General features: G+C 44.5%; 1 protein-coding gene across 1 annotated transcript in view; it reads left to right on the forward strand.

The window, feature by feature from the left end:
- CSMD2 (CUB and Sushi multiple domains 2) overlaps positions 1-26667 on the forward strand; it is a gene marked incomplete at both ends in the record, with an annotated part of 666422 nt that overhangs the window by 405950 nt on the left and 233805 nt on the right. Inside the window, 4 exon segments of the mRNA XM_082863599.1 lie at positions 9686-10012; positions 13889-14083; positions 25393-25531; positions 26428-26615. Coding sequence (XP_082719725.1) covers positions 9686-10012; positions 13889-14083; positions 25393-25531; positions 26428-26615 — 849 coding nt within the window.

Genomic DNA, 26667 nt, shown 5'->3' on the forward strand with positions numbered 1-26667 from the left:
GAGAAAAGTCTATCTAGTCTTCTGCCATTTTTGGATTGGATTGTTTGTTATTTTGATACTGAGCTGCATGAACTGCTTGTATATTTTGGAGATTAATCCTTCGTCAGTTTTTTGCATATTTGCAAATATTTTCTCCCATTCTGAGGGTTGTCTTTTGGTCTTGTTTATGGTTTCCTTTGCTGTGCAAAAGCTTTTAAGTTTCATTAGGTCCCATTTGTTTATTTTTGCTTTTATTTCCATTTCTCTAGGAGGTGAACCAAAAAGGATCTTGCTGTGATTTATGTCGTAGAGTGTTCTGCCTATGTTTTCCCCTAAGAGTTTTATAGTGTCTAACCTTACATTTAGGTCTTTAATCCATTTTGAGTTTATTTTTGTGTATGGTGTTAGGGAGTGTTCCTAATTTCATTCTTTTACATGTAGCTGTCCAATTTTCCAAGCACCACTTACGGGAGAGGCTGTCTTTTCTCCACTGTACATTCTTGCCTCCTTTATCAAAAATAAGGTGACCATATGTGTGTGGGTTTATCTCTGGGCTTTCTATCCTGTTCCATTGCTCTATGTTTCTCTTTTTGTGCCACTACCATACTGTCTTGATTACTGTAGTTTATAGTATAGTCTGAAGTCAGGGAGGCTGATTCCTCCAGCTCCATTTTTCTTTCTCAAGATTGCTTTGGCTATTTGGGGTCTTTTCTGTTTCCATACAAATTGTGAAATTTTTTGTTCTAGTACTGTGAAAAATGCCATTGGTAGTTTGATAGGAATTGCTTTGAATCTGTAGATGCTTTGGGTAGTAGAGACATTTTCACAATGTTGATTCTTCCAATCCAAGAACATGGTATATGTCTCCATCTGTTTGTATCATCTTTAATTTCTTTCATCAGTGTCTTATAGTTTTCTGCATACAGGTCTTTTGTCTCCTTAGGTAGGTTTACTCCTGGGTATTTTATTCTTTTTGTTGCAATGGTAAATGGGAGTGTTTCCTTAATTTCACTTTCAGATTTTTCATCATTAGTGTATAGGGATGCAAGAGATTTCTGTGCATTAATTTTGTATCCTGCTACTTTACCAAATTCATTGATTAACTCTAGTAGTTTTCTGGTAGCCTCTTTAGGATTCTCTATGTATAGTATCATGTCATCTGCAAACAGTGACAATTTTACTTCTTCTTTTCTGATTTGGATTCCTTTTATTTCTTTTTCTTCTCTGATTGCTGTGGCTAAAACTTCCAAAACTATGTTGAATAATAGTGGTAAGAGTGGGCAACCTTGTCTTGTTCCTGATCTTAGTGGACATGGTTTCAGTTTTTCACCATTGAGAACGATGTTGGCTGTGGGTTTGTCATATATGGCCTTTATTATGTTGAGGTAAGTTCCCTCTATGCCTACTTTCTTGAGAGTTTTTATCATAAATGGGTGTTGAATTTTGTTGAAAGCTTTTTCTTCATCTATTGAGATTATCATATGGTTTTTCCCCTTCAGTTTGTTAATATGGTGTATCACAATGATTGATTTGCGTGTATTGAAGAATCCTTGCATTCCGGTGATAAACCCCACTTGATCATGGTGTATGATCCATTTAATGTGCTGTTGGATTCTGTTTGCTAGTATTTTGTTGAGGATTTTTGCATCTATGTTCATCAGTGATATTGGCCTGTAGTTTTCTTTCTTTGTGACATCCTTGCCTGGTTTTGGTATCAGGGTGGTGGTGGCCTCGTAGAATTGTTTGGGAGTGTTCCTCCCTCTGCTGTATTTTGGAAGACTTTGAAAAGGATAGGTGTTAGCTCTTCTCTAAATGTTTGATAGAGTTCATCTGTGAAGCCATCTGGTCCTGGGCGTCTGTTTGTTGGAAGATTTTTAATCACAGTTTCAATTTCAGTGCTTGTGATTTGTCTGTTTATATTTTCTATTTCTTCCTGGTTCAGTCTTGGAAGGTTGTGCTTTTCTAAGAATTTGTCCATTTCTTCCAGGTTGTCCATTTTATTGGCATATAGTTGCCTGTAGTAATCTCTCATGATCCTTTGTATTTCTGCAGTGTCAGTTGTTACCTCTCCATTTTCATTTCTAATTTTATGGATTTGAATCCTCTCCCTGTTTTTCTTGATGAGTCTGGCTAATGGTTTATCAATTTTGTTTATCTTCTCAAAGAACCAGCTTTTAGTTCTTGATCTTTGCTATTGTTTCCTTCATTTCTTTTTCATTTATTTCTGATCTGATCTCTATGATTTCTTTCCTTCCACTAACTTTGGGGTTTTTTTGTTCTTTCTCTAATTGCTTTAGGTGTAAGGTTAGGTTGTTTATTTGAGATGTTCCTTTTTTCTTGAGGTAGGATTGTATTGCTATAAACTTCCCTCTTGTAATTGCTTTTGCTACATCCCATAGGTTTTGGGTCGTCGTGTTTTCATTGTCATTTGTTTCTAGGTATTTTTTAATTTCCTCTTTGATTTCTTCAATGATCTCTTGGTTATTTAGTAGTGTATTCTTTAGCCTCCATGTGTTTGTATTTCTTACAATTTTTTTCCTTTAATTGATATCTAGTCTCATAGCATGTGTTCAGAAAAGATACTTGCTACCATTTCAATTTTCTTAAATTTACCAAGGCTTGATTTGTGACCCAAGATATGATCTATCCTGGAGAATGTTCCATGAGCACTTGAGAAGAATGTGTATTCTGTTGTTTTTGGATGGAATGTCCTATAAATATCAATTAAGTCCATCTTGTTTAATGTGTCATTTAAAGCTTGTGTTTCCTTATTTATTTTCATTTTGGTTGATCTGTCCATTGGTGAAAGTGGGGTGTTCAAGTCCCCTACTGTGATTGTGTTACTGTTGATTTCCCCTTTTATGGCTGTTAGCATTTGCCTTATGTATTGAGGTACTCCTATGTTGGGGGCATAAATATTTACAATTGCTATATCTTCTTCTTTTATTGATCCCTTGATCATTATGTAGTGTCCTTTGTCTCTTGTAATAGTCTTTATTTTAAAGTCTATTTTGTCTGATATGAGAATTGTTGCTCAAGCTTTCTTTTGATTTCCATTTGTATGGAATATCTTTTTCCATCCCCTCACTTTCAGTCTGTGTGTGTCCCTAGGTCTAAAGTGGGTCTCTTGTAGACAGCATCTATACGGGTCTTGTTTTTGTACCCATTCAGCCAGTCTATATCTTTTGGTGGGAGCATTTAATCCATTTACATTTAAGATAATTTTCGATATGTATGTTCCTATTACCATTTTCTTAATTGTTTGGGTTTGTTATTGTAGCTCTTTCCTTCTCTTGTGTTTCCTGCCTAGAGAAGTTCCTTTAGCATTTGTTGTAAAGCTGGTTTGGTGGTGCTGAATTCTCTTAGCTTTTGCTTGTCTGTAAAGCTTTTAATTTCTCTGTCAAATCTAAATGAGATCCTTGCTAGGTAGAGTAATCTTGGTTGTAGGTTTTTCCCTTTCATCACTTTAAATATGTTCTGCCACTCCCTTCTGGCTTGTAGAGTTTCTGCTGAAAGATCAGCTGTTAACCTTATGGGGATTCTCTTTTATGTTATGTGTTTCTTTTCCCTTACTGCTTTTAATATTTTTTCTTTGTATTTAATTTTTGATAGTTTGATTAATATGTGTCTTGGCGTGTTTCTCCTTGGATTTATTCTGTATGGGAGTCTCTGCACCTCCTAGACTTGATTGTCTATTTCCTTTCCCATATTAGGGAAGTTTTCAACTATAATCTCTTCAAATGTTTTCTCAGTCCTTTTTTTTTTCTCTTCTTTTTCTGGGATCCCTATAATTTGAATGTTGGTGGATTTAATGTTGTCCCAGAGGTCTCTGAGACTGTCCTCAATTCTTTTCATTCTTTATTGTGCTCTGTGGTATTTATTTCCACTATTTTATCTTCTAGGTCACTTATCCATTCTTCTGCCTCAGTTATTCTGCTATTGATTCCTTCTAGAGAATTTTTAATTTCATTTATTGTGTTGTTCATCATTGTTTGTTTGCTCTTTAGTTCTTCTAGGTCCTTGTTAAATGTTTCTTGTATTTTCTCCATTCTGTTTCCAAGATTTTGGATCATCTTTACTATCATTACTCTGAAATCTTTTTCAGGTAGACTGGCTATTTCCTCTTCATTTGTTTGGTCTGGTGGGTTTTTACCTTGCTCCTTCACCTGTTGCATAGTTCTCTGTCTTCTCATTTTGTTTAACTTACTGTGTTTGGCATCTCCTTTTTGCAGGCTGCAGGTTCGTAGTCATTCTTTTATTATTGATTTGTAGTTTAGTTGCACTGTGAATAGAAAATGTGTCCCAACAGTTTTTGCTTTGTGGAGGAGTTTATGGAGAATTCATTGTAGCCCAATATAGGGTCCATTTCTGTAATATTCCAAGGGCACTTGTGAAGAAGGTGCTGTTCCTTGTTTGAAGGTTACAGAGTTTCATATAACATATACACACTCATAGTATTTTACAGATCCACTGTATTTACTTTTGACTTCAAATTATTATATTTTTCTCCAACTCTTATGTTTTTGGGGGTTTTTAAATTTTATTTATTTATTTTTGGCTGCATTGGGTCTTCGTTGTTGCACGTGGGCTTTCTCTAGTTGCGGCGAGCTGGGGCTACTCTTCGTTGCAGTGCATGGACTTCTCATTTTGGTGGCTTCTCTTGTTGCAGAGCATGGGCTCTAGGTGCACGGGCTTCAGTAGTAGTGGCTCACGGGCTCTAGAGCACAAGCTTAGTAGTTGTGGTGCATGGGCTTAGTTGCTCCGCGGCATGTGGGATCTTCCTGGACCAGGGCTCAAACCCATGTCCCCTGCATTGGCAGATGAATTCTTAACCACTGTGCTAAAATTAGTTTATTTTGTCTGTTTCAGTGCTTTGGGGCCACATGTATCATAACTGTCATATCTTCATTTTGGAATGTGCACGTCATCCATTTTTTAAATGTCATCTTTGGATTTGAGATTTTGTTTTGTCTCATTGGGTCCCTAGTAACTGAATTATCATTTTGAAAGCATTAAAACTAGCAGTGACAACACCTGAGGAAAAGATAATAAAAGAGGGTTTTTCAACAAAACTTTTATTTCTTACTCAAGGTCCTATTGAATAATAATCCAATATTATACACAGTAATGATACATCCATTTGGTAATGAGGTTTCCACTTTTATTATTTTTCAAAAGTCTGAACCATTTAAAGGCTTATCCAAGGTCAAGATCCATGAGCACAATGTGGTAAGAGCTTCCAAAGGGAGAGGGTACGTCATCTTTCTCTTTTACCTGGGTGATTGATAGTGATGAGATCCAATCACAATACGTTTTGTTATCCTCATTTGGAACACTGCTAAGCAAATTCTATTCTCCAACAGAAACATTCTACTGTAATATGTAAACCTAATTTTCCAGAGTGAGAGAGATTAGACCTTTGTTGGACAAGGCACACTCCCTTTTCCTGCCCTCATTGTAACAAGTCTGAATTATACCTTGGGATAGAAAACTGAGCTTTACAGGGCCACATTTCTGTTCTATTAGTGTCAGTTTATCAGCTCCATCTCTTTCCAGGTGCAAGAGGAAACGTCTCTTGGTAGCAGTCCAGAGGACTCTTGTACTGAAAAAAAAAGAATCATCAAGAGTCTGGTGTGATATTATAACATCCAAGGGTCTGATATTAGTATTAAAACTCCTTTTTTTTGTGGTTTGCATTTGCCTTCACCAGTAGCTCTCAAACCCTGGCTGCACACTGGGATCACCCAGAAGCTTTTAGAACCTCTGATGCCCTGGGTGTACTCCACCAAATAAATAGGAATCTTTGGGGCCTGGGCATTGGTAAATTGTAACACTCTTCTAATCTGAAGTCTGAGCTATCTTGGCCCATTTCGTTATTCTTGACTATTCTGAGTCACTTTAAGTTGTGTGTCTTTTCCCAAAATGAGGGTTATATTTTTCTAAGACAGATAAACCTGTATACATTTGCTATCATAAATGATGTTTTGTCTTTTTCCCCCTTTTTTAGCATCTTACTTTACGTTTCCCCTCTTTTTGATTCCTTGTTGTTTCCTTTGAATTCCATTTTTTTTCTAAATTGACTGCTTTTGCTTTTTCCCCTTTGGTAATTTTGAAGATAAGCTACTTTATAGTCTATTACTAATTATACTTAACATCTTTAAAGACACACTCTAACCTATATTTCTCTAATTGACCACAGAAACTATATAACAGAATTTCTTACAAAATGAGGAAATTAGCATATCTCCTTGCTTCAACTTTATACTTTACATCAGAATAATCTGCAATATTTTACCCTGGGATTTAGGCAGGAGTGATATCTTTTATCTTCTCTTCCAACAAATATTTGTTACACTTGCAGTCTGTTTTCTAACTATGTTTACAGCAATTATTTAGATTCTTTACTATATTGTTTATTTGCTTATCACCAATCTTTCTTCATTTTTTATTAAGCGTAACTTTCTCATACTTGAGTTCTGCATTTTGATTCATCTCTTGGTTGGGTTGATAACATCTTGGAGTATTTCTTTAGTGTTGTATGGATAATATACTTTTTGAGGTCTTTGATACTGGAAGAGGTTTCTGTTGTCTTTGTTCTTTGACAGTTTGGCTGGGTCATATGCTTTTCTACTCTAAATTATTTAGGGACAGATCTGTACTGTGTCTAAGAGACATACATTGAGGATCACAGCATAGTATTTTTTCCATGTTTCCAGAACTAACACAGACTTTGGTCAGTTCTTTTGGTTGGGGCTTGGAATGGGATGGGGATATGAGGCACACATATCCATGTCACCATCTCTTCAGATGGTATCAACCATTAAATGCTCGTTGATTCATTCAGCAAATATTGATTGAGCACCAACAATGTACCAGGCATTGTGGGAGCCATAGGGATTCAGAGAAATCAAACAGACAAGATTTCTGCCCTCGTGGATTACATGTGTGTGTGCTGGGGAGAGGGAGGGACAGACCATAAACAAGCCAGTGAACAAGGTAATTTTAGAGAGTGATAGGTAGATCTGCCATGTATAGCTACTCAAAATGTTGACCCTGGAGCTTTACAACATGGCAACTCTGGATAAAGGGTATAAAGAAAAAAATGTGACAGAGTGATGGAGTCAGGGTGGGGACTCAGGTGATGTTAATTAAATTCTCTGCAGTAAATCCATTTGTTCTCATGCTTTCAGTGCCTTTGAAATCATAGAGCTTTTCTTTGTCTTTGGTCCGCCTTGGTGTTGTTCTGCTGGTAGACAGGCCATGTGGTTTTTCCCCTTCTGTCTTCAAGGTAGTGGTCTTTGTTGGTTTCAGATTCCTCATTATTTGTGTTATGCTCCCAGCTGGACTACCACAAAGCCATAGATGGGATAGCTGTGTGGGGGCATCTGTGTCCAGCCTAGAACCTCCAGTTCAGGGCTGTTATAATGCTTGGGGTTAACAGATGAATCTTTAACAGATTCTAAGAACACCCCCAAGAACTCCACTATTAGACTTTGTGAGCAATACTGTTCTCATACTGGGAGACGGTGTTGCTGGGTAGCTAAGGGCTTGGCCCGTGGAGTCAGGTGGATTTGAACTTGCTGCTAACATCTACTGGCCGCGCAGCCCTAGCAAGCTACTTAATCTCTGTGTGCCGCAGTGTCTTCGTTTTTAAATGGGGTTAATAACGGTACCTGCCTCATGCCGTTTTTGTGACAGTTAAATTGAGTAATTGATGAAAGTGCTTAGAACAGTGCCTGTACTTAGTAAACGCCCAATAATATACAATGGTAATTACTATTAACTATACCTTGTGTTGCCTAAAAGCTTTTTCATGTCCTTCTCTCCCCTTGACTCAAACTTTCAATACTTATAAAATACAGAGATTATAGGGATGAGACTGATTGTGTCCTCGGGACCGGGTTCACTTTGCTGAATTTGATGGGAGGGCTTTGAGTAGCAGATTGAAAAAGTAATACCTAATGCAGAAAAGGGGAAGGTGGGTAGAGTCAGGCAGAGGAAAGAGACACTCAACGAAGGAATCACCAATCCCTTTGTTTTGTGTTTTTATTTTTTTCTTTTGCAAACATGATTTTATTATTATTTTTCACCTTAGCTTCATCATAATTAATAAGTCAAATATTATACTTTAATTTCAATATAATTAATACCAAACATCACTATAAATGTTATAAAGGCACTTAAATGTCCATATTCGTTTCTACCTTCTTTACACTTTTATATATTAAAAAATGTTTCAATGAGCCTATATCATTTTTGCAGTCAGAAAAATTAAATATTGCTTTCATTTTGAAAAACTGTCACCCCCAAACCTTTTACTCTAATACAGTTTTTATCTGGGGGCTCCTGTCCAGTCTTTACCCATATATAAGTAAATATTTAATAGCTCTAATCCAAGCATGCATATAATTTTATGAGGTACAGTTTTACTTTAAAATGTTTAACATTCTTCTTTCTACAGGGTCATATTTATCACTTTAATGATTGTGTTCAAACCGCACCACATTAAAGGCTATAATTTACCTCGCATTATTGGGCTGGCATGTAGGTTGTTCACAGTTTTTCCTCTGTAATAAAATTATGTCCCTGTAAACATCTTTGTCCACGTGGCTCTTTTTCTTTTGAATTAATTCCTAGAGATTACTGAGTCAGAATATTTGTAGAGTGTTGTGGCTGCTGGTAAGAATGCATACACTCCCTTCCAAAAGGATTATATCAACTTTACTGTGTAACTGGCCATAAATACATATGAGTTTTCATGAAGCCTCAACAGTATGGGTTGTTTATTTTTATTTTTTTTCTAGTGAAATGGACTGTGTTTTCATATTAATCCTATTTTCTCTCATATGAATCCCCTGAGCATACAGTTTGGTCATCTTGGTGACGTTCTTATACAATTATAAAAGCTCTAATTCAATATTGATAGCTGTCCTTTGGCATAGGTGTTGCAATTTTTTTTCATTCTGTTATCTTTCCTTTTAATTTTGGTTTAGTGTTTGTTTGTTTTTCCATTTATAGCACTTTGCTATGCCTCAGCCTTGTTCCAGGGTCTGTTAGTGACTGGCATGGAAAGGGTTGAAAACAAAGATTTTCAGAAGATCCTTGGAATGCATGCAGGGCCTCAAGATAAGGCGCTGTCACCTCTCTCCCCCAGTTTCTTCCAAAGCTTTGGGCTCTGAAAGATGGTGCCTACCTAGCGCCTCCTTAGCATAGTTTTGTAGCTTCGAGGCTGGCAGAATCCCCAGGGGCACGCCTATCATTTCCCCACTAAAAATGTTTAAAAGATAGAAATGGACTTGGAATATCTCCACCCTGGTCACCACCCAGGGGACCACCACCAGCTAAAAGGAGCCAGGCACTGGGACTACATTTAAGCTTGAGTGGTGGGTTTTTTCCCCCAACGCAAGGGACCGAGAAGCATGCAGACCCTGCCTGGGGTGGGCTCACCGAAACGGAGAGAGGGCCAGGAGAAGACCAGCTCCACCTTGTCTGTGATTTGCCAGCGGGACCCTTCCCAACACCACGTGTGGCATGGAACCCAGCATGTCTCCCACCTAGAGCTCAGAGCCCAGCCAGTCTAGCCCAACCCTCGTGTCACCCTTTCTCTCTATTGCTCTTAGACTAAGAAATACTCCCCCGCCAGCCCTCAGTGGCCCAGGCACAATACCAGGGATGCTCACTGACCTCCACGGCTCTTCTCTTGCAGTTTCCTGCTTCTTCAACTTCACCAGCCCCTCTGGGGTCGTCCTGTCACCTAACTACCCGGAAGACTACGGCAACCACCTCCACTGCGTCTGGCTTATCCTCGCGCGGCCCGAGAGCCGCATCCACCTGGCCTTCAATGACATTGATGTGGAGCCTCAGTTTGACTTCCTGGTCATCAAGGATGGGGCCACGGCTGAGGCCCCAGTCCTGGGCACCTTCTCGGGAAACCAACTCCCTTCCTCCATCACGAGCAGTGGCCACGTGGCCCGTCTTGAGTTCCAGACCGACCACTCCACGGGGAAGAGAGGCTTCAACATCACCTTTACTAGTGAGTCCACCCTGTGTCCTCAGCTGAGCGTCCCTCTGGGGATGTCCAGTGGAGGGGGCTCCAGCAGAGGAGTGTTGATGTGGGTGGACCAGTTCCAAAAGCCTTGCGAGGCTGCAGAGCCAGGCACGGGGCTCCAGCATGAAGGGAAAAGCGGAAAGAGTTCTTTTCTGTGGCGTCACTCGCTTTTGAGCATTTATTTCCTATGGATGTGCCATGTAATGTGAAAGGAGCCCTGGGGCCTCACTTCTCCCTCCCACCCTCCCCCTCCTAGAAGGCCCAGCTAGAACCAGGAGGGGCCCAAGGGAGAGCAAGCCTTCCCCATCCCCTTCTAGCTACCGACGCCTCTCTGATGTGCTCCCCCAAGTCCTTGGACGCCTACTCACTGCCAGCTTCATGTATTCCCCGTGGGGCTGCTCACACTTTGCCAGTTCCCACTCCCGTAGGCAAACCAGAAACAGAAATCTAGAGCAGTGTTTCTGTTTGGCTCTGAGACTCATTAGAGCCAACTCTTGGGGCATTTCCTCATGGCCCCTCTCAGGCCCACAGTCCCAAAGTCGTCACCTCCAGTTTTAGCCCTTGGCCCCTTCTCTAGAAGCAAACTGAAGCTCAGGAGTGATTACTGTCGTTTCTGTGTCTCGGCGGTTGGGCGGGGCAGAAGCTTGGAGAGTAGAAACTGCAAGCGGCAAAGGTAGCGAGAGGTGCTGTTCAGGGCGGAACCAGCTACAGACCCGGTGAACTTGGCCAATGGCAAATCTTCAGAGCCGCCGAGGCTGGGCCCGTCTGAGCAGATTAACCAGATCCTTTCCCAGAGGCTGTTTGTGAAATGCAAGTCCCCAGTTCGAGCTCCGCCCCACGAACACAGCGCACACGCAGCGCTTGTCCCTCCCGCACTTTCTGATAGAACTGATCTCCGCCCAGCCCTCCTCCCACCCTTGGCAGAGACGTCTTGCTTCCTTGTCCCATCTGCCCCCAGGGTCTAGTCGAGCTGAAGACAATAAGTGCCAAACAGGGGTCACTGGGGACCCCAGATTCCAAGCTAAAGCCCTTGGAACACCAACACCTTCTTCGGGAGGCCGGACTTGATAGAAGCAATCCATCTTCCCAGGGATGGCTCCTCCCGGGCACTCCTCTTCCCATCATCTGTGGGCAGGAGGAAGCAGAGCCCAGTTCTGTCTTCCCTAATCTTCCCAGTCTAGCACTGCAGCCCTGGCTTTTAGTTTATCTGTCCTCATCCCTACTTTCCCATGAGGTCATGAGCTCTGGAAGGATGGGGGTATGTATTACTTATCTTTCTATGCCCTCTGCCCAGTTCAGGGTCTAGTACATGGTGGGGATCCGTAAATATTTATTGAGTGGAAAGATCCATGAATGGCTAAATGCTCTTTCTTCCTCCTGGTGGGAGTGGGAAAGAGAAGGGTGAGCGCTGTCCCAGGGAAGCCCACTGATCTAGGATGGGGGAGGGCCGGGGACTCTACGGGTTCAAAGCAGGTGTGGATACACCGATGGAGGACCTGGGTCAGAAACAAATAACTCATAGTCTCCGAGGAAAACCATAGCCTAGTAGGTCCCCACTTTCCAGGAGAGGAGCAAATGCCAAATCCTCAGGAGGAAGAGGCAGAAAGCGGCAAACCCGACCTGATGAGTAAGCTCTTACCCAGCATCCCTCTCGAAGGTTCCTCCACCACTGTAAAAACGATATCCATCCAATACGCCAGTAATCAGAAACCAGGGGCAGGCCAAGGAAGAAATGCTGACTGCCACCCTAGATCCCCCCACCCAGAGATGATCCTTGCCAATATTTGGTGAACACTATCACAGACACTACAGGTAATTTTCTGTGCATTAATACAGATAGAGTGGGATGGATAGGTAGCAGTAACTTTTAAAACTCTGAGCCCCATCCTAGACCTGATGAATCAAAATCTCTAAGGAGGGAGGCCCTAGAATCGACAGTTTTTACAGGCTTCTGGGGTGATTCTGATGTAGCTAGTGAACCACAGTCCACGGGCAAGTGTTTGGGAACTAGTGTAGTCTCCCCCGCAGGACGTGCATCTCCTCAGTCACGTCCCAACTGACGATTGCCTGGGAAGAGCTGGAATTTGCCCAATGTCAGGGAGCTCGCATCCCCCCGCCCCCAAGACAGCTCTCTCCACAGTTAGAGAACACTCGGGGCTTCCCCTCACGATGACCTGAAATCTGTGTCCCTGTAACAAGGCTCAGGGATCCTGTTTCCACCTCCAGAGCTCCTTGGAGGAAACCTTCTTCCATGTGAGTATTTTGGACAAAGATGAGAGTAGCTGCTGTTTACTCAGCACCTACTGTGGGGGCATCCTGCGGGCATCACTGCCAACCCCGCAACAGAAACTTCCTAAGCTAAGGTCTGTCCCCTTTCACCTGCCAGGAAACAGATTGAAAAGGTGCACAGGTAGAACTGGGCAGTGTTTAAATCCTTGACTTAGAGCATTTGCTTCAAGGTATTGGAAATAGCTGCATATCCCTGCTCAGTGTGTACGTGTGTGTGTGTGTGTGTGTGTGTGTGTCTGTGTGTCTGTGTGACTGACAGGGTTTTGAATAGACAAACGCCTGGACTTGTGGGCCCCAAGTGCCACTTTTCTTCCCACCCCGTGTTTCTAAATGTGAGGGCAAGCTCATGGTCATAAGTTCCTAATGAGGAAAGGTTGGGAGACTGATGTCTGGGCTGACTTAAGATTGCCTTTCAGAGGGAAGGGGGTCAGGGCTCAGCTCTGTGTCAGATGCTCCCTCAGCCCAGCTTCAGTAGGAAGGATCACCAGGTTTGCTTCCAGCAAGATGACCTGACAGCCTCCAGGGCTGCTTCTGTTTCTGACTGTGCAAGTGTTTCGGTCACTAGGGAATCTCGAGGCCTCTGAAGTGGCCCATGCCCTTGCAGCCGTGGAGCCTGGTCTCCACTGGGAAACCACCGTCCTTAAAACAGCAGGGATGCAAATAGGGCGTGGCCTCAGACTCGAGTGTGAGAACTGGGCACCCCTGTTGGAGGAAGGTTGGGAACAGGAAGAAGGAAGGGAGCACAGACTTAAGGGGCACTGACCACCCGTCAGGTGCTTACCAAGCATTCACCACTTGCAAATTCAAATCACCTTTCATGTTATTCCTATCTCAGAACGGCCCATTTTATAGGTTAGGAAACAGAGGCTCAGCAAGATTACATAAGTTGCCCAGAACCATGTAACTAATAAGAGGCAGAGCGTGATTAAACCCACAAGTGTTCTGACTCTTTCCTCCCGCCCCCCACCCCCCCCCAACCACCACCACCATGGTATTAGCAATTGCCTGGGCAGAGTGAGAGGCAGCCTGACAAGGGGCGAGGAAATGAAGGGAATGGCTTCAGACAGGGTTAATTCCAGGGCACCTACTTTATGGTGCTTGGTATCTATTAGTGTCACAGGATTTAGAGCCCGGTTTTCCTGCAACATAAATGATCCCATAGCTATCTGAAGGTGGGGACGCATGGAATGGATTTGACATTAAGGACACAGATCTGCTTCTTAACCAGGAGCGTCAGTTTCCTCATTTGTAAACTGGGGTAATAATACCTACGTCACAGAATCATTATTTGGTGTAAATGAGCCAGCAGGAGAAACAGCCCGCTGCCTGGTCTATAAATGTGCTTTAGAATGAAGTTGGATTAGGTGCTCAGGAAGGCAGGAGATAAGTTTAACAAGTACCTGCTTTGTGCCCAGTGTGGTTCTAGGATATGTAGCTCTCCCCCCAGCATGCCAGGCTCTTGGGGAAGTGGGGGAGGTCTAGGAGAGACCATGATAATGAAGCTTATTTTCTTTGGGGGTCCATCTGCACGCCCGCTCTGTCTAATCCCATCCTTGACCCGTATCCACACAGCTTTTCGACACAATGAGTGTCCAGATCCGGGCGTTCCAGTAAACGGCAAACGGTTTGGTGACAGCCTCCAGCTGGGAAGCTCCATCTCCTTCCTCTGCGATGAAGGCTTCCTCGGGACTCAGGGTTCAGAGACCATCACCTGCATCCTGAAGGAGGGCAGCGTGGTCTGGAACAGTGCCGTGCTGCGGTGTGAAGGTGCGTGCCTGCCGGGCCGGGGGCCGGGGCTGTCAGCCAGAGAGGCCGAGGAGGGGGACCGAGTGGCCCAAACCCCAGTCGTCCTCTTCTCCCAGGACATGGGACCACCCTCTCACCATCACGCCGGAATGGCCGGGGCTTTATAGAACCACAACGCACAGAAATTTGAATTATAACCAGAGATTAAACAGGAGAAATGCTGGTTCTAGACTGTCAGGCATCAAAACCACTCTTCTTTCAACTGGGATGCTCTCAGTATCACAGCCATTAGGAGCCCCGCTCCCAGCTCCTGCACAGGGGAGCTCCGTCAGCCTGAAGCAGTGTTGGCAGAGCTGTGCATTTGCGTGTCTTTCAAGCTGCCTGCCACTCTTTCCTTCTCCACATGCTAATTTACCCCGATTCCCTGGGACATCTCCCAGGCTTGGCCTTGGTGTCCCTGTTAAATGCTGCCTTGATAATCCTTGCAGTGAATCTCCAGGAGACCAGGGGCAGACCAGCCAGAAAAAAGACACAGCTTGAAGCAAGCACAGGGGTTGTTATGGTGTCTCCTTGGTCCTGCCTTGCCACGTAGACAGGTTTTGACTCAGTTTCAGAGGCTAGCCATCTGGTCCCCCCAACTGCAGGCATGGAAAACACAAATTAAGCTTCTTAAGGGCAGGAATTATGTAAAACTTGTGCACCAAGCACAATGCCTGGCACAGAATAGGCCCTCGATAAATACTTGTGAGTAATGGGTGGAAAGTGAGTCTCCCACAGACCCCTTGAAGGCAGTGACAGTGGAGGCAAGGGCTGCAGTTCCCTGCTTCTGGGACCCAGAAAGCGCCTTCCTCTTACCTCGCGTGATGGACAGAGGGTAGCGACCTAAGGGACCTCTCCATACGCAGTCCCCAGACCCAAATCCAAGCACCCCGGCCAGCAAGGGGGAAGGACAGGAGAGCAGAGCAGCGAGGGGGGCGTGCCTCGGGGGGACCACTGCCCCAGAGCTGACAGGCAGGGGGAGCGGGGAGGAGAGACCACCAAGGGCACAGGGTCCAAGGCAGAGAGGGTGGCGTCAAGGTGGGCCGTCGAGTCAGAGGGACCTAGGCTGGAATCCTGGCGAGTCGCCTTCTTCCCTCTGAGCCTCTGGTTGGTTTGTTTTTCTTCAGCTAAAAAACAAGTGGGGAGATGATAATAAGATGCACATGTAAAGGGCACTTCCTGGCAGAGAGTGAGTTCCTAGCATAAGTGTTAGCCATGCTCTGGCTGGTGTGTAAGCTCCGTGAGGTTAGGGAATCTTCCTTGGGCTCGTACCCCCACAGCTGGCATATTGCTTGATGCCTGCTAGATGCTCTGTCAGTACTGGTTGATCAATCACTGAATGAATGAATGAATGAATGAATGACTTTTTAACTAGGTTAGAGCCTCCCTCATGGCCTCCAGAGCCCTGACTCTCACCAGACTGCGTTTTGTCTCCTCCCTGAAACTTACCCGCTGAGTCGCCGGGGCCAAGTGACTTGACTTCTCTGTGCCTCAGCTGCCCCATCTGTAAAGTGCAGTTCGTAATGGGAGCCCCCTCACAGGGGGGCTCCTGGAGCAGCGCCTGGCAGAGGGGCAGCGCTCACTCGGTGTTGGCTGTGAGCACGATATTCACCTGATTTTAACCATTCCTGACACCATCAGATGCATATTGGTCCACTTCGGGGGATCATGGAGTGGGTTCATCCTTCCAGGTGCCTGCTCCAGTCGTGACACAAACAGGCGTCTTCCTGCCCTCCACGGTCACACAACCACGTCCACACAACCTCCTCTGCTGTTTTTACCCAGCAGAGCGAGCACTTTTGGAAACAGCATAAGCTTTGGTGTCAGGGAACCATGAAACTCCTGTCTCTGCCCCCTCCCAGTTGTGGACCCAATGGGTTGGGTAGCTCCCTTGTCGGCAGCAGGGGCATAACCACTCGTGTCTGATGGGGTTGTTTGGGGGTGAGGCAGAGCCCAGGGTCTGGGGGCTTGTCGGTCAGTGGTCTCACCTTTCCTACAAGCTGGGCCCCCCATTCTCCCTCACGCTCGTCAGCCTCCTCTGACTTCTTTGGTTTTCCTCGTGGTCCATCGCATCCGGGACATCTTCCCTGCTGTCTCCCACTCACCTGATCTCTCCTTCCTCCTGGATCCCTTGCTCTATGGGCCACCGCCGGACCACCCTATCAGATATTTGGTCTCACCATGGCTACATTTTCCTTTACCAGGTCCACGATTCTTGGCCCTATCTCCCAACCAAGACTATAGGACTTCCGGGGGCAGAAGCCCAGACCACAGTGCCCTGAGCCTGCGGGGGCTCAGTCCCAGTGCAGGTGACCCCCCTGAGAGGGATCACGACTTGGTAACTACAGACCCCTCCTCCACTTTTCTGAGTCAGGTGCTCCTAGACCATAGTTCTGCCGGTGCAGTGAAGCAGTCCAGACCATGAGTGAATGTGCAAGAGAACTCGACCTTCATTAAAGGACCTTAAAGCGGTTCACTGCTTCATAGGCTGAGTCTTAATTCTGAAATTAGAGCTGTCTCATTCGTTCTGTCCCTGGAGGGGAAAATGCTTAGGTTGGGGGACAGTGGACAACCAGAAATAAGGGGGCAGCCTGTTGGAGAGATGCTGACTTGGCACAAGGGGAGTCTGCTCAGTCTTCTTAGAATGATGGGCATTTGATACCAACCTGGTTTCCGGAGACCTGGGGAGCCGCAGGTTAGAGAGCCAGAGTGAGAGCCGGACGCCACCTAGGGTGGCCAATTCTGGACTTGAAACCGTAGAGCAGACAGGGTAAGAAGCTCCTGGCATCTGGCCCCTCCTTGGCCCCTTTCCCTCCTGGGTTGAGCCTTGGAAGAACGCTGCTTTGTAATCAGCATCTTTGTCTTTCCATTTTTTCTAGTTTTGTTTTTGATTAAGTATCCCCACCTTGTGGACAATTAAATGTGGAAGCTAATGGTCTTTTAAAAAATCTTTTAATATATGCTAAAAGCCTCTTAGCTTTTGAGAGGCTATAAGAGGACAAGGGAGAAAATGGCTTCTTCCCCTAAATTTAGAAAGAAGGATGATCATCTAGCTGATCTAAAGCAGAAGTCGGCAAACTTTTTCTTAAAGGGCTAGCTAGGAAGTGCTTTCAGCTTTGAGGGCCCTAAGATCTCCCCTCAACTCTGCCATCGTTATGCAAAAACAGCTTTGACCAAACAGAAATGAATGGGTCGGATTTGGCCCCCGGGCTGTAGTTTGCTGACCCCTGATCTACAGAACAGAGGACATAAGAGATCCATATGTTTAAAATCAGAAATTTCCTAAGAAAGACTTCCAAGTAGTGAAACAGCTACAAAGGAACGCATGGTTCTCACCCCCACATTCATCTCTTCCTTGTCTCTTTTAAGGAAGAACGAACTAATTATACATCACTACGGTAGGTGGTTTACAGGTGTCACCTCATTTCAGCCAGGTACCAGTATAGGTAGCAGGTGTTGTTATTGTCCCATGAAAGCACAGAGAAGCTAAGTCACTTGCCCAGGGTCCTCCCAGCTTGTAAGTGACAGAACCAGAATCCAAACCCAGGCTCTTGGCTACCCCGTTACTGTATTTTTCTTGAATTATATCACTAGAGAGAATATAATTTCAAACATATTTGTAAAAGACTTAAAAGCATCCACAAATAGGATGACAAGCAGGTTTTCTACTTTCCATATCCCAGTAGAGAATTAAAACGAAAGGAAACATATTGCCTGTCACAAAAGACAAAGGAAACAGGACACCACGTGGAAGCATCAGAAATGGACAGCATAAAACAAAATGACAGCAGTAAGACAAACGTATCAGTTATGATAATAAAGGTAATTACATTCCCTATTAGAAGACAAAGACTCTCAAACTGGATTTAAAAAAATATGCTGTTTAAAAGAAATACATGGGAAAAAAGGAGATAAATTATCTACAGTGAGTATGTATTTTCATTTTTAAAGTAATACTTGGTAGTTGTAAAAAATGTAAACAGTACACAAGTGCAATAAAGTTAAAGTGGAAATATTCATTTCCTAATCCCACTCCCCAGAGAAAAATGGCGTAACGCTTTGGTGTAGACACGTCCACATTTTTTTCTCTCTGTATGTAAAATAAATGTGTTATTTTTATAATTTTTTAAAAAGTCTTCCAAAAAAGAAAGGTCAGTTCTCCCCATTCCCACAAGAGGAGTCTAAGTGATGGTGGTAGTTCATTTAGGCCTCTGAGGAAGAAGGGTAGTTACTGAGTTTCTAACATTATTTCATTTAATCTTCTTGTCACTCTTGTGAGAAAGATTATTATGCTCTATGCATGAGAAATCTGCAAACCAGCAAGGTGAATTGACTTGCCTGCGATTACCCAGCTAGTAATAATTGAGCACTTACTATGTGCTAAATACTAGGCCAACTGCTTTACATGCACTGTTGTATTACATCTTCATGATGACCCTACAGGGAAGGTACTGTTATGATCCTCACTTCACAGATAAGGAAACTGAAGCACAGAGTGGTTAAGTAACTCGACCAAGATCACACAGCTAAGTGAACGGGAGAGTCCGGATTCAAATCCAGATATTTTGATACCAAACGATCACTTTGAACCACCAAATGCAGTCTGACTCCAAAGTTCATTCTCCTTTTGCTCTACCACAGAATGGTGGAGGATAGGTGGTGAGGGGTATGGGGGGGCGGGGGGCGGTAGTGGGGAGGCAGCGCTGGAGGGAGTCAAGGGAAAAGCTTCCACTGCTTCTAGATATTCACACCGAGACCCCTTTGAAGGCAGTAGTCGGGGTGGGGGGTGGGGGGGGGGAGTGCATTCCCACGTCCACCCGTAGTGGTTAGAAATGGAGGCTCTGGAGCCAGACTGCCTGGGTTTAAATCCTGGCCCTGCTGCTTCCCTGCTGTGTGTTTCTGGACCAGTTACCTAAGCCCTCTGTACCCGTTTCCTCAACTAGGAAATGAGGCTAACGCCAGTACCCGCCTTAAAGTTTGCTGTGAGGGTGAACATACAGGAAAAGCAGAAGCACACATGCGGCCTGTGAGGGCTCAGGGAGCATGAGTTCCCGGCATCACTCTATCCCATCACCACCCCCAACTGCCCTTTGCCTCGTACAACTATAGCATCCAAGGTCAGGAGAGGTGGATCCTCCCTCACAGGGGACACCAGCCCCTCATCAGAAGCCCAGCGCATTAGCCATCTCGTGCTGCCATAACAGCATATCACAAACTGGGTGACATAAACAACAGAAATGTGTTTTCTCATGGTTCTGAATGCTGGAGGTCCAAGATCAAGGAGCCGGCAGGGTTGCTTTCTCCCGACACCTCTCTCCTTAGCTAGCAGATGGCCATCTTCTTGCTGTGTCCTCACATGGCCTTTTTCTCTGTGTATGTGCACTCCTGATGTTTCCTCTTCTTGTAAGGACACCGGTTCTTTTGGATTAGATCCCACCCTTATGCCCTCATTTCACCGTCGTTATGTCCTTAAAGGCCCATCTCCAAAGCCAGTCACATGGGAGTTAAGGTTTCAACCTATGAATTTGAGGGGGCGCACAATGCAGTATTTCGTTCCTTCCACAAACTATTCGTTGAGCACCTACTCTGTGCCAGGCACTGGGATAAGGCACTGGGTACCTCTTTTGTCTTATTGCTGAATTCTTCTCTCTGTTCAAGGCAGGACCCTCTCCTCTTTTTTTGTCTTTTCTGTGTGTGTGTGTGTGTGTGTATGTGTGTGTGTGTGTGTGTGTGTGTATCCTTCTTTTCACCCTAACAATTTTAATGGAAAATTTCAGAGAGAATAGTATAGCGAACCCCATGTACCCATCACCTGGCTTCAACAATTATAAACTCATGGCCTATTTCATTTCATTCATACCTTCTGCATTACCAGTATCTCCCACCATTACCCTGCTCTGGGATTATTGTGAAGCAAATTTCAGGCATAATATTTCATGCACAACATTTTAGTGTATATTTCTAATGGATGAAAAGAAACTCCTTAAAACAGAACCACCATGCTATTATCTTAAAATTATGAAAGTAATTACTTAATACAACCAAGTTTCCATGATTATCTATCTAACCCTTTCTTTCATAGTATTTTTTAAGAAGTCAGAGCCCTAGTGAGGCTGTATGTCTCAAGTCCTTTTTAATCTGTAGGTGTCTTCCCACCCTCTTGCGATATTTTTGTTGAGGAAGCCAGGTTGTTTATCCTGAGGAGTCTCCTGCAGTCTGAATTTTGGCGATTACATCCCTAGGAGGTTGTTTAACATGATCCTCTCTCTCTTATATTTCCTTTAATTGGCAGTAAGGTCTAGAAGCCTAATCAGATTCAGGTTCTGGTGTTTGGCCAGAATATTTTATAGGCAGGGCTCTATGCCTCTGTCAGATGCATGTAATGTCTAGTTGTTTCCCTTTGGGTGATGTTAGGAGCCATCAGTGATCATAGCCTAGAGATTACAAAATGGTAACATTCCATCTCTTCTTTTATAAGCTGGAATACTTACGGAAAACTTGCCCTGATCAACTATTTGGTTACCCTGTGGTATAGTTCATACAGGAAAGACAGGAGAAATACTTAATTATTTTCCTTTATTTACCAGTTTTCGTATGAATGGGTTGACTCTAACGTCTTCCAAAGCTGAACATTTTTTTAATATCATTACAATCCAAAAGACTGAAACATATTTTATGCATTTAAATCCATTGCGGTTATTACTGTAGTCAACGCTCAAATCGTCCCATTGGCCGGCGGGAGCCCTTTGAAATTGGCCCAACCTCATCTTGTACATTTTCTGTGCCTGACCTAAAATCAGCTGTTTCTCCAAGGAGTCCTGGTTCCTTTTAGTGAGAAATAATATTCGGAATCTGGGCACTGGCTCTGCTTATTACTATTGAGTAGGTCCTCATTTCTAAACCTTTACAATGAACGGAGCTAAGAAGTACTTTTTGAAAGATAAAATGCATCATGGGTTCATTTCATTTCCAATGTAGGAACATTTTTTCTTTTTCACTGAACTTCCTTGATGTCGTATCTGTATCTTCTTTCACTCTTGCTGGTAATCCAGGTTCTCAACGCCAACATAATTTCCCATACTCCTTAATATACACCCAGGAGTCTCAAATTGTAATACCAATACTACCAACAGCAATACGATTACTGAAAATCGTTTGTGTGTTTTTCCTTTCAATTCTTCTTGTCTGTACATCCTACTGGGGATGGACTATCAAATTGCTGTGTTTTAAAATCTCTTTAACTAGTTTCTTCATGTGTGATTATGCTACCAGCTGATACAGTATTATATTCATTTATTTTACACTGCTTTTAAGATTTGAGAAAGTGCTTATCAAATTTAAATCTTTTTTCATTATGTAAAATATTTACATAGTTCCAAAGCTAAACCTCTAAAAGAAGGTATATTCTGAGAAAGTCTAACTTGTATCTCTATCCTCTCTACCCTGGCCCCTCCCCCCATCCATAGGTAATCTTTTGCATTTTGAGTTTGCCCTTTCATTGACTGTTAATATGAGAAAATATGTGTGTGTCTTCCACACTTTTCTTAGAGAAATGGAATCATTACCCTTGCTTTTGCTGCTGTATCTTGCTTTTATTCACTTAATAAAATATTCTGGGGACCACTCCATGACATTATATAGAACGTTCCTTATTCTTGTTTTATAGCTGCATAAATAGTCCCTGTTGTTGATTACCCCAATTCATTTAGTCAGCTCCCTATTGCTGAGCATTCTGGCTGTTTCCATTCTTTGGCTGTTATAAATAGTACTGCGTTATGTAGCCTGGTACATATATATGTCTTTGCATATTTTTGCCAGTGTATCTTTGGGATAGAGTTCTAGAAGTAGAGTTGCTGGGTGAGGGAATAAATGCCTATGAATTTTGCTGGATGCTACCAAATTTCCCTGTGTAGGGTTTGTGCTCTTCTGCATGTCCAGCAGGAAAGTACTAGAATTCCTGCTTTCCCTCGGCTTCACGAGTCATCAGACTTTTTGCATTTTTGCCTACCTGATGGATGAGAAATAATTTCTCAGTAGAGTTTTGATTTGTATTTATTTTCTCAGTAAGAGGGAGGTTGAGCATCGTCTCAAATGTTAAAGAGACACTGCACTTAGGAATCCTCCCCTCCTTCTCCCTGCCTGGAAACCACCACCCTGGGATATGAAGATTAACTACAGAGAGTGAAGGATTGAATGAATGGACAGGTTGTTTCCCAATCACCTGAGCAGAGAAGAGAGGAACTAGCCATAGTGATAAAACGATACAGCAGAGAAAGAAAACAAAATGGTGGCCACCAGAGGAAAGATTTGAGTTTCCTTCTCTGGAAAGTTTAGATAGGGCTTTGTTGATGTATATGACTGAATAGAGAGTAGCCTTGTCAGGCAACAGTGACTCTGTGATCTATGGCTTCCTGCAAAGTGAGTGACAACATCACAGTCCAGCAACCAAAGAGGCTGGGCCTGTGCTGAATGGGAGCCACGAGAGAGTCCCCACTTTCTTCTGAGGCTCTGTGCCTGCCTGGGGACCCAGGCACATCGCAGCAGGCATGCCCCTCCCCACCTCCAAGGTCTCACAAGTCCATTGGAAGAGTAGAGCAAAGTATTAGTAGTTTCAGTGCCGTGGATGGATGAGTTTTGAAAACAGGTTACTCAGGAAATAATAATACCTATAGGCAATTTATGCTTTCAGTGTTTGATAGAGGTGCTATGTAATTTCTCAGTTTCTCCAAGCCTCAACTTACTGAAAATGGGATAATAATCCCCGCCTATAAAATCAGGATAATAATGGTTATATACCTTTTAATGTTGCTGTTGTCACAAGGATAATCCACGTTAAGCCCAGCACATAGTAAACTCACTAGCAGTGAGTTCATACCTATCAGCTGTGGTTGTCATGCTATTATGTGCTGCAGGGGGATTTGGAGACAGAGGTCTTGAGGTTAAAGCTCTGCTCTAACTTTATTAGCTCTTGATCCAGTCTATCAGCCTACTTAGCCTCAGTTTTCTCCTCTGTAAAATGGGGATAACTTCATAAATGCTGTGCACATTTAAATGAGATAACACGTGGGATGGATTGGGTGGGATGGACTGGAAGACTGGGATTGACGTATGTACACTACGATGTATGAAGTAGATGGCTGGTGAGGGCCTACTGTATAGCACAGGGGGAAAAAAAGGAAGGTACAGTCTGTTTGCAGGACAAATATTAAGTTAACCTTAAAAATGCATTCCAACATACATTAGGTGCAGACAAATACTGTTTGATTCCACTTATACGAAGTACCTAGAATAGTCAAAGTCATAGAGACAGAAAATACCTTGGTAGATGCCAGGGGCGGGAGGGTGGGGGGCGTGTGGAGGAGGAATGGGGGGTTAGTGTTTCATGGGGACAGAGTTTCAGTTTAGGAAGGTGAAAAATTCAGGAGATGGACGATGGTGAGAGTTGCACAACAGTGTGAATGTACTTAGTGCCACTGAACTGAACAGTTAAATATGGTTAAAATAGTATGGTTTATATTGTGTGACTTCTACCACAATAAAAAAAAATTTTTTTAATGAGATAACACGTGTAAAGCAGGTAGCATCGTAAGTCATCGGTATGAGTTGTCTACTATTAACATCATTATTATTCTTTTGTCTTCTTTGTTAAACTTTCTAATAGAATTTACTATTAAGAATGCTTGACAATTATTTTAGATATTTTCAGGAAGGTTCCAGAATTGAGAGAGGAAAGGTGTGGTACATTTGGCTGTGTTTTATGAGACTGATTACTTGGGGAAATTTGCCAAAATTTTGCAGAGATAGGAGTGTTGGGAGCTCCTCGTCCCCTTTCCTTTCCAGTCTTGTTCAGCGCATTTTGGGTATCTGGTGGCACCGCAGTAAGGGGATCCCCAGGAAGCAGGGATGCTGCTTAGGGTATGATCTCTGGTTTGATGCTATCTTCCTAGGTCTGAACCCAAGTTCTACCACTTGCTACCCCTAGTTAGCAAGGACTTGTTACTGATTCTCCATAAGGCTCCACTTTCTTAGCTGTAAAATGGAGTAAATAATAGCACCCTCCTCACAGGGTTTGTGTTTTGTGAAGATCAAACATGATAGACACGTGAAGCTCAGCGTGTGACGGGAGTGGGCTCTCAGTCCATGGCCGTGGTGGTGACAGCGGCAGCGGCTTTGGTGCTCGTGGTGAGGGGAGGGAGTGGGCGAGGTTAGACTAACAAACAACCCCAGAATTTCAGTGGCTTAAACACAGGAGTTTCGCTCTCACACAGACTACTCAGGTTACGTGTGTAACCTGGGTCACGGGGCTCTTCTCCTCAGGGTCACTTAGAGGCCCAGGCTGATGGTACTTCCTTCTAGACTCTCACAGTCACAAGCTGCAGGTCCCACGCTGGCTCTTCACGTTCCCATGTGGATGGGACACGCATCACTTCCCCCCTCGATGGCTTGGTCAGGGCAGTCACGTGGCCTTGCCTACATGGACACAAAAGGGTGGACGATGAGATCCAGCCACGTGGGCTGACGGCAGAGCACTGAAGCAGCTCTAATGACCACCACAGGGCCAAGGGACTGGCTGCAGGAAGAGGCAGGAGTGATGGGAAAGATGGGAGAGAATGGAATAGGAAACTGAGGGATGGGAACATGGGCAGAGAGAGGCCAAAGGACTGAGCTAACAGGGTTTGCAAGCTCAGAGCCAGCGTGAGGGGTGCCTGAACCCTGAGGGTCTTGTGGCTTTACCTGCCGTGACTACGCTCATCCTTCCGTCCACTCATTTATTCATTCAAGCAGTGGTCACTGAGGGACACCCGTGTGCCAAGCACTAGGCTAAGGGCTGGGGGTTCCGAGTTGTGTAAGACAAATTATACGGCCCCTGCGCTCAGGGAGCTCGCAGTGGAGCGGGCTGTGGGCTCCTGGGCCAGAGCACCGGGTGCCAGCTGTGCCAGGGTGGGCTGGGCTTATGCCTCTGCCAGAGGCCTGATGATTGAGTCAGGAGCAAAGAGAGAACCAGCGTGACCCAAATATTAGTTGTGCTTCAACACCACTAGAATGGCAAAGGACTTTGCTTAAAGGATTCTTTTCATTCCTCCCCTCTGGCCCTTCATAAAACTCCAAGTGATATAACTGGACATATCCGTAAAGGACCCAAAAGACAGAGCTCACAGTTCATACAGTTTATGTAATTCTCCATAAAAACAAAAACAGTACTTGCTGGCAGACACGTTTTATAGAGAGATTTTTTTGTTTGTTTATATGTCCCCCCAAGAAGCCTGCTTCTCTCCCTTCTGTCCCCCCAGCTCCCTGCGGCGGTCATCTGACTTCACCCAGCGGCACCATCCTGTCTCCGGGCTGGCCTGGCTTCTACAAGGATGCCCTGAGCTGTGCCTGGGTGATTGAAGCCCAGCCAGGCTACCCCATCAAAATCACCTTCGACAGGTGCTTGTAACCACAACCTGGGGGTGGGGGTGAGGAGTGATATCTCTGCGGTGGTGTAGGAGGGAAGCTGGGGTGGGTGACGGACCAGCGCCGATGCTGGAATGTCAACAAGGTCAGAGAACACTCGAGGGGCTGCCCTGGGTGGGGTGGGGACAGGCTGCACTGGCTTTGCCCTTGGCCTTGGTTCCATCTCAGTAGCAGGGTCTGTGATGTTTAGGGGACTGTTAGTATCTGAGGAGCATTTCCAGTGTGGGAAGGCGGTCTTCTCACCTCTGACCCGAATCGTGCTCATATGCCCCACTTCTAACTCCCACCCTGGCTGTGCCCCTCTGGTGGGGGAAGTAGCCACCCAAGTATGAACACAAACTTCTTCTAGACGAAGCGTTCGTGGCGTAGAATAGCTGTTGCAAACTTTTCTGTGAAGGGCCAGGTAGTAGACACTTTAGGTTTCATGGGACACTTGCTGATATCTGTTGCATAGTCTTTGCTTTTAAAAAAACAAAAATACTGCTTTATAAACGTAAAAGCCATTCTTAGCCCTTAGGCCATCCAAGAACAGACTCTAGACCAGAATTGGCCCTGGGGCTGTAGTTTACTGACCCCTGGCCTAGAACATTCTGACTCCCATGAGGCTAGTCACTGTGCCTCTAGGTCTGAAGATGGGTCACAGCCCAGGCCACAGAGAGGACTGGGAAAGCCGCATCCAACCACAGGAGGAGGAGGGTTCAACACAGGAGGGAAGGTCCTCCCACATCTCCAGTAAATGTGTGCAGATTATACTAAAATCTCCCAGCCTGCCAAAATCCACTTGTTCTGAAGCCCAGGTCAGGCAGGGCCTTTTGTCATTTGCAAATTAATGAAGTTTCTCAAGACGTCTTCACTTCCATCTTCGGCAGATTTAAAACTGAGGTCAACTATGACACTCTGGAAGTGCGAGATGGACGGACGTACTCGGCGCCCTTGATCGGAGTTTACCACGGGACCCAGGTCCCCCAGTTCCTCATCAGCACCAGCAACTACCTCTACCTCCTCTTCTCTACCGACAAGAGTCACTCGGACATCGGCTTCCAGCTCCGCTATGAGAGTGAGTGTCGGGGCGTCAGTGACAGGGTCGGCCGTGTGGGGAAAGGACCAAG

This window comes from Leucopleurus acutus (assembly GCF_964270905.1).
Source record: "Leucopleurus acutus genome assembly, chromosome: 2".
In the NCBI taxonomy this organism is placed as follows: domain Eukaryota; kingdom Metazoa; phylum Chordata; class Mammalia; order Artiodactyla; family Delphinidae; genus Leucopleurus; species Leucopleurus acutus.